Genomic DNA, 18381 nt, shown 5'->3' with positions numbered 1-18381 from the left:
ATCAGAAGGGAACTTATTCAGAGGTTTTATCCAAACTGACTATGGCAGCGACCAAGGAAAGACCCGCATCATTGACTTTGTGCAGTGGAAAGTAAGTATTGCACTTTCCTTCCTTTCATTGTGTTTAAAACAATTTGCTTTTTGTTTTAATCTGATTTCTTGATTTCTATTATGTAAAAAGCACTGGTGTTGGTGCCACGTAAAAAGAACTGGTGTTGGTGCCAAATAAAAAGCTCTGGTGTTGGTGCCACGTAAAAAGCACTGGTGTTGGTGCCATGTAAAAAGCACTGGTGTTGGTGCCATGTAAAAAGCACTGGTGTTGGTGCCATGTAAAAAGCACTGGTGTTGGTGCCATGTAAAAAGCACTGGTGTTGGTGCCATGTAAAAAGCACTGGTGTTGGTGCCATGTAAAAAGCACTGGTGTTGGTGCCAAATAAAAAGCTCTGGTGTTGGTGCCAATTAAAAAGCTCTGGTGTTGGTGCCACGTAAAAAGAACTGGTGTTGGTGCTATGTAAAAAGCACTGGTGTTGGTGCCAATTAAAAAGCTCTGGTGTTGGTGCCAATTAAAAAGCTCTGGTGTTGGTGCCACGTAAAAAGAACTGGTGTTGGTGCCACGTAAAAAGCACTGGTGTTGGTGCCATGTAAAAAGCTCTGGTGTTGGTGCCAATAAAAAGCTCTGGTGTTGGTGCCACGTAAAAAGCTCTGGTGTTGGTGCCATGTAAAAAGCACTGGTGTTGGTGCCACGTAAAAAGCACTGGTGTTGGTGCTACGTAAAAAGCACTGGTGTTGGTGCCACGTAAAAAGCACTGGTGTTGGTGCTACGTAAAAAGCACTGGTGTTGGTGCCATGTAAAAAGCACTGGTGTTGGTGCCACGTAAAAAGCACTGGTGTTGGTGCTACGTAAAAAGCACTGGTGTTGGTGCCAAATAAAAAGCACTGGTGTTGGTGCCAAATAAAAAGCACTGGTGTTGGTGCCACGTAAAAAGCACTGGTGTTGGTGCCACGTAAAAAGCACTGGTGTTGGTGCCACGTAAAAAGCACTGGTGTTGGTGCTACGTAAAAAGCACTGGTGTTGGTGCCACGTAAAAAGCACTGGTGTTGGTGCCACGTAAAAAGCACTGGTGTTGGTGCCACGTAAAAAGCACTGGTGTTGGTGCCACGTAAAAAGCACTGGTGTTGGTGCCACGTAAAAAGCACTGGTGTTGGTGCCACGTAAAAAGCACTGGTGTTGGTGCTATGTAACAAGCTCTGGTGTTGGTGCCACATAACAATCACTGGTGTTGGTGCTATGTAACAAGCACTGGTGTTGGTGCCACATAACAATCACTGGTGTTGGTGCTATGTAACAATCACTGGTGTTGGTGCTATGTAACAAGCACTGGTGTTGGTGCCACATAACAATCACTGGTGTTGGTGCTATGTAACAAGCACTGGTGTTGGTGCTATGTAACAAGCACTGGTGTTGGTGCTATGTAACAAGCACTGGTGTTGGTGCCACATAACAATCACTGGTGTGGTGCTATTAACAAGCACTGGTGTTGGTGCTATGTAACAAGCACTGGTGTGGTGCCACATAACAATCACTGGTGTTGGTGCTATGTAACAAGCACTGTTGTTGGTGCTATGTAACAAGCACTGGTGTTGGTGCTATGTAACAAGCTGGTGTTGGTGCCACATAACAATCACTGGTGTTGGTGCTATGTAACAAGCACTGGTGTTGGTGCTATGTAACAAGCACTGGTGTTGGTGCTATGTAACAAGCACTGGTGTTGGTGCTATGTAACAAGCACTGGTGTTGGCTATGTAAAAGCACTGGTGTTGGTGCCACATAACAATCACTGGTGTTGGTGCTATGTAACAATCACTGGTGTTGGTGCTATGTAACAAGCACTGGTGTTGGTGCACATAAACATCACTGGTGTTGGTGCTATGTAACAAGCACTGGTGTTGGTGCTATGTAACAAGCACTGGTGTTGGTGCCCATAACAATCACTGGTGTTGGTGCATGTAACAATCACTGGTGTTGGTGCTATGTACAAGCACTGGTGTTGGTGCTATGTAACAAGCACTGGTGTTGGTGCCACATACAATCACTGGTGTTGGTGCTATGTACAATCACTGGTGTTGGTGCTATGTAACAAGCACTGGTGTTGGTGCCACATAACAATCACTGGTGTTGGTGCTATGTAACAATCACTGGTGTTGGTGCTATGTAACAAGCACTGGTGTTGGTGCTATGTAACAAGCACTGGTGTTGTGCCACTAACAATCACTGGTGTTGGTGCTATGTAACAATCACTGGTGTTGGTGCTATGTAACAAGCACTGGTGTTGGTGCCACATAACAATCACTGGTGTTGGTGCTATGTAACAATCACTGGTGTTGGTGCTATGTAACAAGCACTGGTGTTGGTGCTATGTAACAAGCACTGGTGTTGGTGCCACATAACAATCACTGGTGTTGGTGCTATGTAACAATCACTGGTGTTGGTGCTATGTAACAAGCACTGGTGTTGGTGCCACATAACAATCACTGGTGTTGGTGCTATGTAACAATCACTGGTGTTGGTGCTATGTAACAATCACTGGTGTTGGTGCTATGTAACAAGCACTGGTGTTGGTGCCACATAACAATCACTGGTGTTGGTGCTATTAACAAGCACTGGTGTTGGTGCCACATAACAATCACTGGTGTTGGTGCTATGTAACAAGCACTGGTGTTGGTGCACATAACAATCACTGGTGTTGGTGCTATGTAACAATCACTGGTGTTGGTGCTATGTAACAAGCAGCACTGGTGTTGGTGCCACATACAATCACTGGTGTTGGTGCTATGTAACAAGCACTGGTGTTGGTGCACATAACAATCACTGGTGTTGGTGCTATGTAACAGCACTGGTGTTGGTGCCACATAACAATCACTGGTGTTGGTGCTATGTAACAAGCACTGGTGTTGGTGCCACATAACAATCACTGGTGTTGGTGCCACATAACAATCACTGGTGTTGGTGCTATGTAACAAGCACTGGTGTTGGTGCCACATAACAATCACTGGTGTTGGTGCATGTAACAATCACTGGTGTTGGTGCTATGTAACAAGCACTGGTGTTGGTGCCACATAACAATCACTGGTGTTGGTGCTATGTAACAAGCACTGGTGTTGGTCCACATAACAATCACTGGTGTTGGTGCTATGTAACAAGCACTGGTGTTGGTGCCACATAAAATCACTGGTGGTTGGTGCCACATAACAATCACTGGTGTTGGTGCTATGTAACAAGCACTGGTGTTGGTGCCACATAACAATCACTGGTGTTGGTGCCACATAACAATCACTGGTGTTGGTGCTATGTAACAAGCACTGGTGTTGGTGCCACATAACAATCACTGGTGTTGGTGCCACATAACAATCACTGGTGTTGGTGCTATGTAACAAGCACTGGTGTTGGTGCTATGTAACAAGCACTGGTGTTGGTGCCACATAACAATCACTGGTGTTGGTGCTATGTAACAATCACTGGTGTTGGTGCTATGTAACAAGCACTGGTGTTGGTGCCACATAACAATCACTGGTGTTGGTGCTATGTAACAAGCACTGGTGTTGGTGCCACATAACAATCACTGGTGTTGGTGCTATGTAACAAGCACTGGTGTTGGTGCCACATAACAATCACTGGTGTTGGTGCTATGTAACAATCACTGGTGTTGGTGCTATGTAACAAGCACTGGTGTTGGTGCCACATAACAATCACTGGTGTTGGTGCTATGTAACAAGCACTGGTGTTGGTGCCACATAACAATCACTGGTGTTGGTGCTATGTAACAATCACTGGTGTTGGTGCTATGTAACAAGCACTGGTGTTGGTGCCACATAACAATCACTGGTGTTGGTGCTATGTACAAGCACTGGTGTTGGTGCCACATAACAATCACTGGTGTTGGTGCTATGTAACAAGCACTGGTGTTGGTGCCACATAACAATCACTGGTGTTGGTGCTATGTAACAAGCACTGGTGTTGGTGCCACATAACAATCACTGGTGTTGGTGCTATGTAACAATCACTGGTGTTGGTGCTATGTAACAAGCACTGGTGTTGGTGCCACATAACAATCACTGGTGTTGGTGCCACGTAAAAAGCACTGGTGTTGGTGCTATGTAACAATCACTGGTGTTGGTGCTATGTAACAATCACTGGTGTTGGTGCTATGTAACAAGCACTGGTGTTGGTGCCACATAACAATCACTGGTGTTGGTGCCACGTAAAAAGCTCTGATGTTGGTGCCACGTAAAAAGCTCTGGTGTTGGTGCCATGTAAAAATCACTGGTGTTGGTGCTATGTAACAAGCACTGGTGTTGGTGCCACGTAAAAAGCTCTGATGTTGGTGCCACGTAAAAAGCTCTGGTGTTGGTGCCATGTAAAAATCACTGGTGTTGGTGCTATGTAACAAGCACTGGTGTTGGTGCCACGTAAAAAGCTCTGATGTTGGTGCCACGTAAAAAGCTCTGGTGTTGGTGCCACGTAAAAAGCACTGGTGTTGGTGCCACGTAAAAAGCACTGGTGTTGGTGCCACGTAAAAAGCACTGGTGTTGGTGCCATGTAACAATCACTGGTGTTGGTGCCACATAAAATATATATAATGAGCTGTCAAAAGCACTAATATGCAAATTAAGTTTGTCAGTGTGGCAGTAGTCTAATTTATAACTGCTTTGTATACTAACTGAATATTCTGTGATATTGATTGGGAAGAAAACCAAGACCATCATCTTAAAAGAACAGTCAACAAATCAAGCAATCCAGTTGGAGACTCTCCTTCTCTCTCTTTCTTGCACATCAAAAGCATAAAAGGAATGTGTTTACTTTCTTATTTCACCCACTGCTAGGTTTTATGATTTTAAAATTTATTTCAGCTTTTCTGATCCATGTTGTGTGTGTGTATACTCTTTTACTCTTTTGTTTCAGTCATTTGACTGTGGTCATGCTGGAGCACCGCCTTTAGTCGAACAAATTGACCCCAGGACTTATTCTTTGGAAGCCTAGTACTTATTCTATCGATCACTTTTGCCGAACCTCTAAGTTACGGGGACATAAACACACCAGCATCGATTGTCAAGTGATGTTGGGGGGACACGCACGCACACACACACACACACACACACACACACACACACACACACACACACACCACACACACACACTCATATATATCATCATCATCATCGTTTAACGTCCGTTTTCCATGCTAGCATGGGTTGGACGGACATCTATATATATATATATATATATATATATATATATATATATATATATATATATATATATACGTACGATGGGTTTCTTTCAGTTTCCGTCTACCAAATCCACTCACAAGGCTTTGGTCGGCCTGAGGCTATAGTAGAAGACACTTGCCCAAGGTGCCACACAGTGGGACTGAACCTGGAACTATGTGGTTCGTTAGCAAGCTACTTACCACACAGACACACATTCATAATACATATATGTATGTAATCCTCTTTGTCATTGGACTGTGGCCATACTAGGTTTATTTAAACAAATTGACCCCCACTCGGTTTTCAAGGCTGGTACTTCTCCTATTTGTCTCATTTGTCAAACTGCTAAGTTATGAAGATGTAAGCAAACCAACACCGGTTTTCAAGCAGTGGTACACACACACACACACACACACACACACACACACAATAGCGATCCATAAACTCATACAAAACTATAAGTAGTATTAGGGCTCATTTGAAGGCAGGGCTCCAGCATGGCCATAGCCAAATGACTGAAGTGTCTATGAAACAATGGATGTTATGCAATGAAAATTTATGATTTTCTTCTATTGTCTGATATTATAATTATTGTCATCATATTTGCATAGATAGTGGAAGAACATTATTGATTTTTACCCATTGATGTTTTAGAGAAGAGATATTGCTTGAATCAAGTAGTGCTTTCAACCAACACATTGTTGTGTGTGTGTGTGTGTGTGGTGTGTGTGTGTGTGTGTGTGTGTGTGTGTGTGTAACTTGTTTTATTTTTTTATTTTATTTTTTGTTGCAATTTTTCAATTGGGGTAATACAATAACTTGGTAATAACTGTTTGTAAGGAGAGTGCTCTATAGTGTATCCACACACATATGTATATATATGTATATATACACATATGTATATAATCTGATTCACTACTTAAATTTTAATAGGTTGAAGAAAATAAAATTTATTAATTGCCAGAGATGAAGATATGGTGGGGCACTGTCATTGAAAACATATATCGAAACAAATTTTAAAATAATTAGTTTAGATTCGTTATCATCTATTCTCATTTCCACTTGTAAAATTGAGTCTAATTGACATTACCTCTCATTAGCAAAAGGTAGTTAACATAACCTAATCAATCAAATATTGTTTACAAATCATTTTGTGAAAGCGAATGGCTTAGTGGTTAAGGCTTGGCACTCACAATTGCAAGATTGTGGTTTCAAATCCTAAACAATGGTGCATTGTGTTCTTGAACATAACATCTTATTTCATGTTGGCCCAGTCCACTCAGCTGTAAATGGGTAGTCCTTCAATGGACTGGCATTAAGTTCAGGAGGAATGATGGCCTGTCTGCCTAGCCAGCAGGATGGCATTATTGAAAAGCTACAACATGAGGAAGTGCATTGCAACCAGCAAATAACATCCAATAGTCTTGTCGATGTAGTGATTACGTACTTTCATCTGCTTCCACCTTTAGAAATAGTCCTCTCTTCAAAAGTAAATCATCATCATCATCATCATCATTTAACGTCTGTTTTCTGCGTTAGCATGGGTTGGACGGTTCGACTGGGGTCTGGAAAGCCAGGGGCTGCACCAGGCTCCAGTCTTATCTGGCAGTGTTTCTACAGCTGGATGCCCTTCCTAACACCAACCACTCTGCGAGTGTAGTGGGTGCTTTTTACATGCCACCTGCACAGGTGTCGGGGGGGGGGTCTGGCATTGGCCACGATCGGTTGGTGCTTTTAACGTGCCACCGGCACGGAAGCCAGCCAAGGCGGCGCTGGCATCGGCCACGTTCGGATGGTGCTTTTTATGTGCCACTGGCACAGAAGCCAGTCGAGGCGGCACTGGCATCGGCCATGTTCAGATGGTGCTTATTATGTGCCACCGGCACGGAAGCCAGCCAAGGCGGCGCTGGCATCGGCCACGTTCGGATGGTGCTTTTTATGTGCCACCGGCACAGAAGCCAGACAAGGCGGCGCTGGCAACGGCCACGTTCGGATGGTGCTTTTTATGTGCCACCGGCACAAGTATCACAACTTCTATTTCCATTGATATTTGACAAATCTTTTTATAATATCAGGAAGCAAAGCTTGAAAAGAAATGGTAGACCTTCCAATAGACTGAAGGTCTGCCATCTGTTCTTTCCGTCTCTCACCTGCTGTTCTTCAATTTGTCTTATTCTGGTGGGTTATTTGCATTCTTTTTACAAGAAATCGTACTTCCCTTCAGTTTTGGATTTAAAAAGAGAAACAAAATTACTAGTTTTCCAGAGTAAAAAGATAAAGCAAATGTGTGTATACATGCATGTGTGTGCTTGTGAGTGTTTGAGTAAATTATAAATATGCTGTGTGTCTGTAATTGTGTATGTTTTATCTGTTAACTAAACATAAAACTGATGAAAGCGCAAAAGTGTAGTGCTGTGAAGGAAAAGGTGTTAAAAACACTGTATCACGTAAATTTGAAGGTTTTTTTGTTTTTTTTTTTGAGGAAAAAAATTAAAAAAACAAGAGGAACAAAAGCAAGTAAGAGAATACAATTGAGGAAAATGTTGAAGAGATTTACACATGTTAAAATGAAGCAAGTTGAAATTATTCCACTAAACTGAAATCATAAGGAAGGAAAATGTTAAATGTAAAAACAAGAAAGCACTTATGTTAGTCATGATACTGAAATACTTATAACTAAAATACCAGAACGAAACAATTTTTGTAGTACCAGGGCATTTTATTGATTCTTTTGGTTTAAGATGGCTTCCATTGTTAGCTGATCAATAAATTTATTTTTTTATGTATTTTTTTATTTTAATTCTAAGAATTGGTATGGAGTTAGATTTAATGTTCTGTAATATTCATTCACAACGGCAGCCATATGGCCTCTTGTGAGGTCCTGGCTCCTTTGAAGGGAACTACCAACTGGAAACAATGAAAGAGATGGTGGTGGTGGTGGGGGGGGGGTATATATTTGAAGAGAGTAACAGCTGAAAAATGTGAAGAGGAGGGGAAACTCAAAGACAATGTATGTATGTGTATGTTAGTGTGAGTATATTTGTGTCGCCATCTCTTGACATCCTGTGATTATTGTAAGTGAATGTCACTCGTTTCCAGTATTCTGCAAAATCATGTCTGGTCATGGAGAAATATTACCTTGTTTGGAGGCAGGTAATGGTTGGTGACAGGAATGGTATCCAACTAGAAAATCTGCTTCAATAAATTTTGTCCGACCCATGCAAGAATGAAAAAATGGATGTTAAAATGATTAGTATATTGTGTTTACAGGCACCGATAAAAACTCTTACAGTCAGTGCTGAAATGATCATAATCTAGGGGCAAACTCCCCACAAGTAGTGTACAATTTCTGGTTCTCAGCTGAAATCATTTCACTTCATGTATGCTTACCCTGAGGAAAACAAGAACATCGCAGCATCGCCTTTCAATTTATAATGTGAGGCCTTTAGAATAAAAAATAATTTTATTTCTAGTGGTGTTAGGAAGGGCATCTAGCCATAGAAACCAAGCCAAATCAGACTGGAACCTGGTTTAGCTGTCCTGCTTGCCAGCTGTGGTCAAACCATCCAACCCATGCCAGCATTGACATTAAAGGTAATGATGATGTTCTATACAGAACCACTTGGCTACGTGTGAAGGTACATGTCTTTGTGTGTTGGGCTCTGAATCATAAGATTGTGGTTTCAATTCTTGAACCAAGCAGTGCTTTACATTCTTAAACAAGGCACTACATTTCATGTTCCTCCAGGGGAATTACAACCATATTTCGTGGTCTGCTACCACAACAGCTCCTTTATAGGATCCAGTTTGGTCAAGACATCATCAGGAGGAACCATGTCCGGTTTTGGCCCCTACTCCTCTACCGTTTTGACGTGCCCCCCCCCCCTTTTTGGAGGTGTCTCCATCTCTGGTGTTGGGTGCATGTCTTCTTTCTCCTTCTTTCTTCTGTTCCCTGGCCTCTTCGATGTAGCATCAGTGAGTGTCAGCCGGTGACTGACTGTCTTGTCAAATTTTTCCCTTTAAATACCCGCCGCTAGGCTCCAGCAGGCAGCTGATGTTCTACAGGTTTGAGGATGGGAGGTCTAAGAGAGAGTTTATATCTGTTTGTGATGCTATAAGCATCTAAAACAATTTGTGAAAGCGTGGTAATATCCTACAAAGTTATAGTCATTTGTGAGTTAACAGCTGTATGTACAGATATGAATTGTATTAGGTCTGAGAGATAAGGCATTAACACATCTTACAGAGCACATAAATTGCATAGCTTTCCTTCTGCAGCTAAAGTATGCTGGTATAGCAAAGCAAAGTTGTATTTGGATAGTCTCTGTAAGTAGCAAGTGCATGTCATTGCATTGGTTCATATTTAATATCCCCTACTGCAGTTTGGTTGATCTTAACTGTCTGTTACCATATTTCTGTTGAAAAACATTGCCTTTGTTTCAGTTAATTTTTAAAATGATGAAGAATTTAATAAAATAACCTTGTTATTACTTGATGTTTGAAACAAAAATTATGAAATTTTGAAATGTTTTAAATTGGGTTAACTAAAAACAAACAGTTTATATTGGGTTGTCCGGAAAGTTCATGCCGATTTATAGTAGCTTACCTTTCGACTTATTTTAGAACATGGTTGAGTTCATAAAATAGGATTTGACTACACCTCCATTTAGAGCACAGTTTAAGCTGTCTTTTCGTGGGAGAAGGTTTATGTTCCTATAACCTGTGTTAATTCTGTAATCCTTTAAAATGGAAGATAAGAAAGTTCATTTTCGGCACTTGATGCTTTGGGAACCAGACAAAAATTGCTGCAGCTCGGTCGGGATGTGTTACCCCACCCTCCATATTCAACAGATATTGCTCCTTTGGATTTCCACTTGTTCAGGTCTCTGCAGAATAGTCTTAATGGTAAAAATTTCAATTCCTTAGATGACATAAAAAGATACCTTGATGAATTCTTTGTCATGAAACCACCTTAATTCTGGGAAGAGGGTATTTTCAAGTTAAAGGAAGGATGGAGATGCATTGTGCAACAAAATGGTTCATATTTGGATGATTAAAAATGTAATGGCAAGTTTTTATTGCCCTTTTTCTTTCCTTTAAAAATCGGCACGAAGTTTCCGGACAACCCAATATTATAGAATCAGTTGCTGTCTCAAGTGAGTTGGTATCAAAATAAACAAGGCAGTTTTCCTTTCATGACTTACTATAATTTTGTTCAATTAACAGGTGATTGATAAATATTTTGAGATCAATATCAGCATTTATATATTTGATTGAGAAAGATTTTTAGATTCCATATTTTAGAGTAAAAGTTGATTTATTTTTTTCTTAATGGCTTAAGAATTGGTTGTTATAATAATGTATTGATCTTAATTTATATATGTCTAAATAATTATTTCTTTATTGAAATTCAGCTGAAATGTTGTGGTGGACAAAGATACACTGATTATTTGAGCTCCAGCTGGGCTCATCAGAACCAAAATAATATTGGCCAAGTACCCTTATCTTGCTGTGCTGACTATAAATCTAATGAAGCCTCTAATATCAATAACTATGGTTGCAAAGCAGAGGGAAACCTGAGTTACAAGAAAGTAAGTAGTTTTTGGTTTTAATACTTGCTAGCAGTATCACCCGGCATTGCTCGGGTTTGTTTCGACCCTTTAGAATTTTTGAAAAGTAAAAATTATGCATTATGTAGCTTGTTATTCTCTTTAAGTGAACATTTTTCTGGTTGAAATACACCAAAAAATGGCGACACAGCAGTCAAAAAATCATAAAAAGTAGGGATTTTCATAGAAAAAAAGCACCTTTTTGATGTAAATAATTTTTGGTGTTAACATGGTCCGATTTGAATTTTTTCTTCTATGGAAGGAAGAGCAAGCCTTCTTCTATCATACTCCCAATTTTGGTCAACTTGCACCGCAGGGTCTCGGAGGAGATAGTGTTAGTTGAAGGTTACCAAACCTGCCATACACAGACAACTTCAGCTTTATATATATAGAGAGATTAAATTTGTTGGAGACTATTAATAGTCTAGCAACTTCATTTACTTTGTGAAAATCTTCCCAATCCTCAATTGCCTAAAAGTAAAGTATTGAATTAGTATGTAATTTTAATTATTGAAAATTATTTTTGTCTCCCTACATTGTCTGTTTGAAATTAACTACATATTACTCATACTGAAGGTATTTTCTATCATCATTATTTTAATTGCTTTATCTGTGAATAATTTTCATGCAAATTATATTACTGTCTCAAATCATTCTAAAATCTAGTAATTACATATTAGAAAAGGGATGTTAAATGATGACAATGATAGACTATACTTTGCTGAGGAAATCTCATAAGATTTGAACATTTCTGGAGTTTTCCCTGTACTTTCCGAAGACCAAAATTGCTCTCCAATGTATTTTTCTTTTTTTTTATCTATTTATATCCAAGAGTTCTCCCCCTTGCTTTTCTTATCTATAACTATCATTAACACTAGATATTCTTCTCATCACAGATGTATTTCAATTGATTAAATGTTATTTTTGGCTCACTACATTATAGGACCCTGCACTTAACCATATGCTGTCTGTGCAGATGACATCCTTGGAAAATTTTCTAATGTCACTGATATATAATTGTCTTGCCAGATTTCAGTGATGATGATTACTCGTACTGCTTAAGCAGATCTTATGGCTCAAAACTACTGAATAAATATTGCATTCAGTTGGCATTTCAATAACTGTTTCATCATAAAAATCATGTTTCTGCTGAACGTTGTGCTAATTATATTGTTATTCTACATTGTTTCCATTCAATAACTCTGGTAATTTTTATGCTGACCACAAATGATTTAAATTATAATCCCATGAGATTTTTACATTATACGAATACCCTAATGGTTTATTCTTTTCCTCTTGACTAGTATTGACAAATGTGCCTTGCTGACAAAGCAGACTTTCTCTATGTAAAACAATGTATTATGTCTACGAGTCAGTTTCTATTGGTTGGTAGTGTGACATTTTGCTGCTTTGAAATATAAGGATTGTAGTTGATGACCATGTATTGCTGAATTTGTTAAATGCAGCATTAGAATACTTCTGCTACTTGAGCCAATAATTGTGCTTATATAGGATCACTGAGCCTGCTAGAATTAGCAGCTAGATTTACCTTAAAACACATTTTACCATCTCAATTAGAGCAAGACACAAGATTTTGTAGTCCAGATAAAAAGACAAGGATGGTCGAGTTTGGAGTGCTGGTTGAACAATACATTGACCAACCACTTCTGTACTAAAGATTTTCTTGATCACTCCTGTGCTTGAGGAGACCTATTGAGTCAAGTACATCAACATCAAAATAAATATCAAATGGAAATTGTAGTTGTGATACCTGTGCCGGTGGCACATAAAAAGCACCATCCAAACGTGGCTGATGCCAGTGCCATCTTGACTGGCTTCTGTGCTGGTGGCACATAAAAAGCACCAACCGATTGTGGCCACTGCCAGCCTCTCCTGGCACCTCTGCCGGTGGCTCATAAAAAGTACCCACTACACTCACGGAGTGATTGGCGTTAGGAAGGGCATCCAGCTGTAGAAACACTACCAGATCAGACTGGAGCCTGGTGCAGCCTCTTGGCTTCCCAGACCCCGGTCGAACCGTCCAACCTGTGCTAGCATGGAAAACAGACGTTAAACGATGATGATGATGGCAGGCCTGAGGTTAGACAACAACTGCTGATATCTCTATACGGACAGCTGTAAATCACTCAACTTTGTCTCCTTCTCACCCCCACTACCCATTTACTATAAGCTTTGTCTTGGAATGCCCCATATTTCATTATTTATGTCAGCTGTGAAAATACTTTCTCTCTAATGTGGATACCTTTCATTTTATACACTTTGTCTTTGTTTAAGAAAAAAGCCTATCTTTTTATCCCCCTAAATTTTTACATGGAAACATTAGTAATAATAGTCCTTTCCACTTGGAGGCCCAAGGCCTCAAATTTGTGGGGAGGGGACTAGTCGATTACATCAACCCCAGTGTTTCACTGGTACTTAATTTATTGACCCCGAAAGGATGAAAGGCAAAGTTGACCTCAGTAGAATTTGAACTCAGAACACAGCAGTAGATGAAATACTGCTAAGCATTTCGTCTGGTATGCTAACACTTCTGCCAGCTTGCCACGTTACTAGTAATAATACTAATAAAATAAGGTGGGTGCATCCAGGCATAGAAACCATGCCAGAATAGACATTGGAGCATGGCACAGTCCTCTGGCTTGCCAGCTTATGTTAGCAATCCAACCCATGCCTGCATGGAAATCTGATATTAAATGATGATGATTATAGCCTCAGCATCTTCTAATTGATCTACATGACCATTAAAACCTACATTCAGAATTGTTCTACATTTCATTCCACTTCCTTTGCTTGTAACGACTTGATTTTCAGCCATTGTATTGCCTTCATGAAGCGTAGAAGGCATGTCTATCGCTACACAACATCTTCGATTCACTGTTATAACCTTTTTTTTCCAAAATGCCAGTGTTTAAAGAAAAAGCAAACAAATATGATATTGCTTGATAGTGTTGACTCTGAATATATACACTCTCGGAGTGGTTGGCGTTAGGAAGGGCATCCAGCTGTAGAAACTCTGCCAGATCAAGATTGGAGCCTGGTGTGGCCGTCTGGTTTGCCAGCCCTCAGTCAAAATCGTCCAACCTATGCTAGCATGGAAAGTGGACGTTAAACGATGATGATTATGATTTAAAAATAAAAAGAGCACATCTTTTACACCAGCACATGCAGTATTTTCTTTATCCAGCTAAGAAAATTTCAATTAATTTAAAATTTATTACGTATGTCATTGAGTACACCAACACCCACTTGATTTACTTTACTTATATGGTTGCAGACTACATTACTTGCTACATCAGGTTTTATCAGAATAATTGTTGCATATCTTTTCCTATTGCTCTCAACTGTTAAATATCACAGTGTTATATAAATTATTGTATATGGCATCAACTGGTTATTGTTGCCCTTTCAAACTTTTTACTATTTTCTGGTAGAGATTCTATAACATCTGATTTATTTTAGAATATCCAATTTATGTAGCCAGCTTGTATCATCAGACCTCACATACTGTATTTGCTAGTGCATAAGACACATTTCCAGTTGAGGTGCAGCCCAATTTTTACAACTATTTTCTGGGGGGGAAAATGAGCAAATTTAGTATATTACATGATACTATTATGATTCTTATTAGATAAAACTTAGATAAACTTAGATATGTTTTGACCAAAGATTGGTCCAGGCCATGTCTAACTTAATAGCACCACCTGATAGGATTATCTAAATCCTGTTTAAGTCAAGTTTTGTTTATGATCCATTCAAGTAGTGAGTTTTTGTTGGGTGAGTTGTATCCAATTATGGGTGGCTTATCTGGTATTCCTTGAAGGAATCTATCCAGACTCCGTTTAAAGTTGATGGGATCCTTTTCCTCTTTGATCTCTTTCAGGACAATGTTAAATAGGGCAGGGCCTGTTGAGGAAAAGAAATTATGTTGCAGTGTACATGTATGCTGTGATCTTGAATTGGGCAGGGGACGTTACATTACTCTGAGCGATAAATCCAATGTTGCACCAGTGTATTGGAATAAAGAATGGAACCATAAATGTATCATAAACTACATTATTGGATTACCGTATTTTTTTTTTCCATTTCAACTATTTAGCTTTTGGTCAAGAGACTTGTCGTACAGAAAGTAAAATTCATATTTTTGGCTGTAACTTTTGTGCTACCACTATCAGCCACCAGGGTGGCACAGCTCCACTATAGTTTATCATCTATCCATTGCAAATGGCCAACAGGCAGATGAAAGTTAAACATTTTTTCATCTTTCCAGGAAAATTTTTCATTTAATAATAAACAGATAGGCACAGGAGTGGCTGTGTGGTAAGTAGCTTGCTTACAAACCACATGGTTCCGGGTTCAGTCCCAGTGTGTGACACCTTGGGCAAACGTCTTCTACTATAGCCTCAAGCTGACCAAAGCCTTGTGAGTGGATTTAGTAGATGGAAACTGAAAGAATCCCATCACACACACACACATATATATATGTGTGTGTGTGTGTGTGTGTGTATGTTGGTGTGTTTACGTCCCCGTAACTTAGCGGTTCGGCATAAAGAAACCAATAGAATAAGTACTAGGCTTACAAAGAACAAGTCCTGGGGTGGATTTGTTCAACTAAAGGCAGTGCTCCAGCATGACCACATGTCTTATGCATTAGAAAATACAGTATGTGAGGTCTGATGATACAAGCTGGCTACAAAAATTGGATATTCTAAATTAAATTAGCTGTTATAGAAACAAATGAAAAAATGAAAGAAATGAAAGATGTTTCTTAAAGATAGTCATTGAATAATTTAAACTGTGCATCAGGTGTGGGTTATGTATACTGAAGGAGGAGGTATAGGATGATGTGACCTTCCTATATAACAGCCAGGGTACTGTAAGCAATTTTTTTAAAGTTTGTGCTTAGCGTGGTAATGTGGTCTTTTCAATACTTTAATTTTAAAATAAAGCAGTGAGCTGGCTGAATTGTAAATGTGCCAAGCAAAATGCCTAGGGGTATTTTGTCTGTCTTTACATTCTATGTTCAAATGCCGCTGGGGCCATCTTTACCTTTCATCCTTTTAGGGTCAATAAAATAAGTACCAGTTGAACATTGGTATTGATTCTGTTGAGTCTGGTGAGAGTCATTTTCTTTTTATGCCTGACCGGTAAAATTTCCACTTATTTCTTATTTTCATTTTCCTAAGGTCTTGCAACCTTTTCAATTGTCTAATGTTACATTATAAGGCACAAAAAGAAAATGACTCTCCCCAGACACAACAGAATATACTTCAACACACAAACTCATATAAAGAATCATGCAAACCAAATCCGAAAACTGGTATTGATGTAATCAATCTACTCCCTCCTCTGAACTTTCTGGCCTTGTGCTAAAATTTGAAACCAATATTTTAGTATTAATTATAATGATTGTGTCTTGTGGACTTACGCTCATGCAGCTCGTTAGCCTAAAACACCGTCTCCCATCTGTCATACAGCTGCATTAAACATGCAGCAGTTTCTTTGTATATTTAGAAAAAATGTCTTGTGTGCTGGTAGATATAGTATTTCCTTCTTGAGACCAGATATCATTTGTTATGCATTTTAATTTAAATTCCAAAGTCTAGACTTCCTTCTGACTTAATTTCATATTTTAACGTTAAGATTTACTCTGGAGATGTGACATTTACTTTTCAGCATTTTAATATATTTTTTTCCTGTTTATCTTTGAAGGGTTGTGGCAGAGCAATTGTAAATCTTGTCGAAGAACGTCTTCTCCTTATTACTGGAATAGTGGTTGCTATTCTAGGATTACAGGTAAATAAAATTAATTTCCTCAAATTCATCCCATTATATTCAATGTTTTGCATCTGATGTGTTACCATACTGTTACTGAACAAAGTATTCAGCTTCCTGAGGTGCTTGGTAAAAGTCACCCAAGGTGCCATGCAGCAGGATCAGATCCTGAGCCCTATAGTTCCGAGGTGAACTTAGCCATTCAACCATGCCTGCCCCTTCATTTATATCATATTATACTGAGAAATACTGCATCTTATTATACAGTATAATATACATATACATGTGAAGGCGCATGTCTCAGTGGTTAGAACATCGAGCTTACAATCGTGAGGTTGTGAGCTCGAATCCCGGACCGGGCTTTGTGTTGTGTTCTTGAGCAAGACACTTTATTTCACGTTACTCCAGTTCTCTCAGCTCTAGAAATGAGTTGCGATGTCACGAGTGCCAAGCTGTATCAGCCTTTGCCTTTCCCTTGGATAACACTGGTGGCATGGAGAGGGGAGGCTGGTATGTATGGGCAACTGCTGTTCTTCCATAAACAACCTTGCTCAGACTTGTGCCTGGGAGGGTACCTTTCTAGGTGCAATCCCATGGTCAGTCGTGACCGAATGGGGTCTCAGATACTGAGAAAGAAGTGATGACAGAAAAAATAGTACCAGACTGGAATTTTCTAAGCTTTGTACTTGGAGTCAAGTTGATCAATTGTATTCACTTTCTTAAAAGCTTTCTCTATGTTTAAATAAAATAAATCAAAACATTTGAAGAATGTTTTCAACAAGAAATAGCATGAACAAAAGCATTTATTGATTCCCATTTGATAACTTTTCAGACAAAAATTTTTGAATATTTCAAGTAACAGGGTTATCATTATGGCTAACCTTCATTCAATATTTTTGTTTTTCTTAGTTTTCAACTTGTTTCATTCACTGCATTTTTTATACTGATTACTTACTAGAATAAACAGTAAATAATTTGTGTTATAGTCAATTAATTTACCACCTAGCTATAAATTCTAATCTTTTTTCTTTGATACCAAAAAAATATTTTCATAAATTTGGCTGTTTTAATCTACCCAGTGTTTGTCTGTACTTAATAAAATCTGTTCATTGTCTGATTATTTTTCAGCTATTTGGGTTCCTTTTCATTGTATTGCTTATTTGTTACCTGCGGAAACCGCCACCTCAGCAGCCTGATGATGTAGTGTACGAGATGGCTCGCACTCAAGAGAAAGCTCCATATCCAACTCGTGGAAACACTTACTCCAATTTGTAACTGCTCCTGAAAGCGACTTTTACCACTGGTCAAGCCTAATGCAACAGTGACCTGTTATTACACTAGATGACCACTTCGTGTGAATATTTTGTGTATAAAGTTGGTTTACCAGTGGAAAAAATGTCCTGGAGGTATCTGTCTGGTACCAAATGGGTAATATCAATATAAAAGAAAAAAATTGAAAGAGAACTATAGCCTCAATATAGTTTGTCAATCCTAATCATGGATTTTTAAAACTGCTACAAAAGTCTCATTGTGTAACTTTTTCTCCTCACAACTTATTTCTTTAAGAAACAAAAAAGTTATATTGTGACTAAGTATTGTTGACTTCATTTACTTTCCCTGGCTTATTTTTGCAGTTGGGTTTATCTATTGCCATATTAAAAAAAAAAAAAAAAACCTGAATTTGTATAGTCTCTCTTTTCCACAAAAAAAA

General features: G+C 39.1%; 1 protein-coding gene across 1 annotated transcript in view; it reads left to right on the top strand.

The window, feature by feature from the left end:
• LOC115211953 (tetraspanin-8) overlaps positions 1-18381 on the top strand; it is a 137854-nt gene extending 119473 nt beyond the window's left edge. Inside the window, exons 4-7 of the mRNA XM_029780718.2 lie at positions 1-91; positions 10683-10859; positions 16608-16691; positions 17799-18381. The exon at positions 1-91 is cut by the window's left edge and continues 14 nt beyond it. Of these exons, the coding sequence (XP_029636578.1) occupies positions 1-91; positions 10683-10859; positions 16608-16691; positions 17799-17945 (499 nt within the window). The 3' untranslated portion in view covers positions 17946-18381. The remainder of the gene's footprint in view (positions 92-10682; positions 10860-16607; positions 16692-17798) is intronic.

The sequence above is a fragment of the Octopus sinensis genome, linkage group LG5 (assembly GCF_006345805.1).
Source record: "Octopus sinensis linkage group LG5, ASM634580v1, whole genome shotgun sequence".
Lineage (NCBI taxonomy): Eukaryota > Metazoa > Mollusca > Cephalopoda > Octopoda > Octopodidae > Octopus > Octopus sinensis.
The sequence above is the reverse complement of the archived record's forward strand: the minus strand, read 5'-3'. Positions and strand labels throughout refer to the sequence as shown.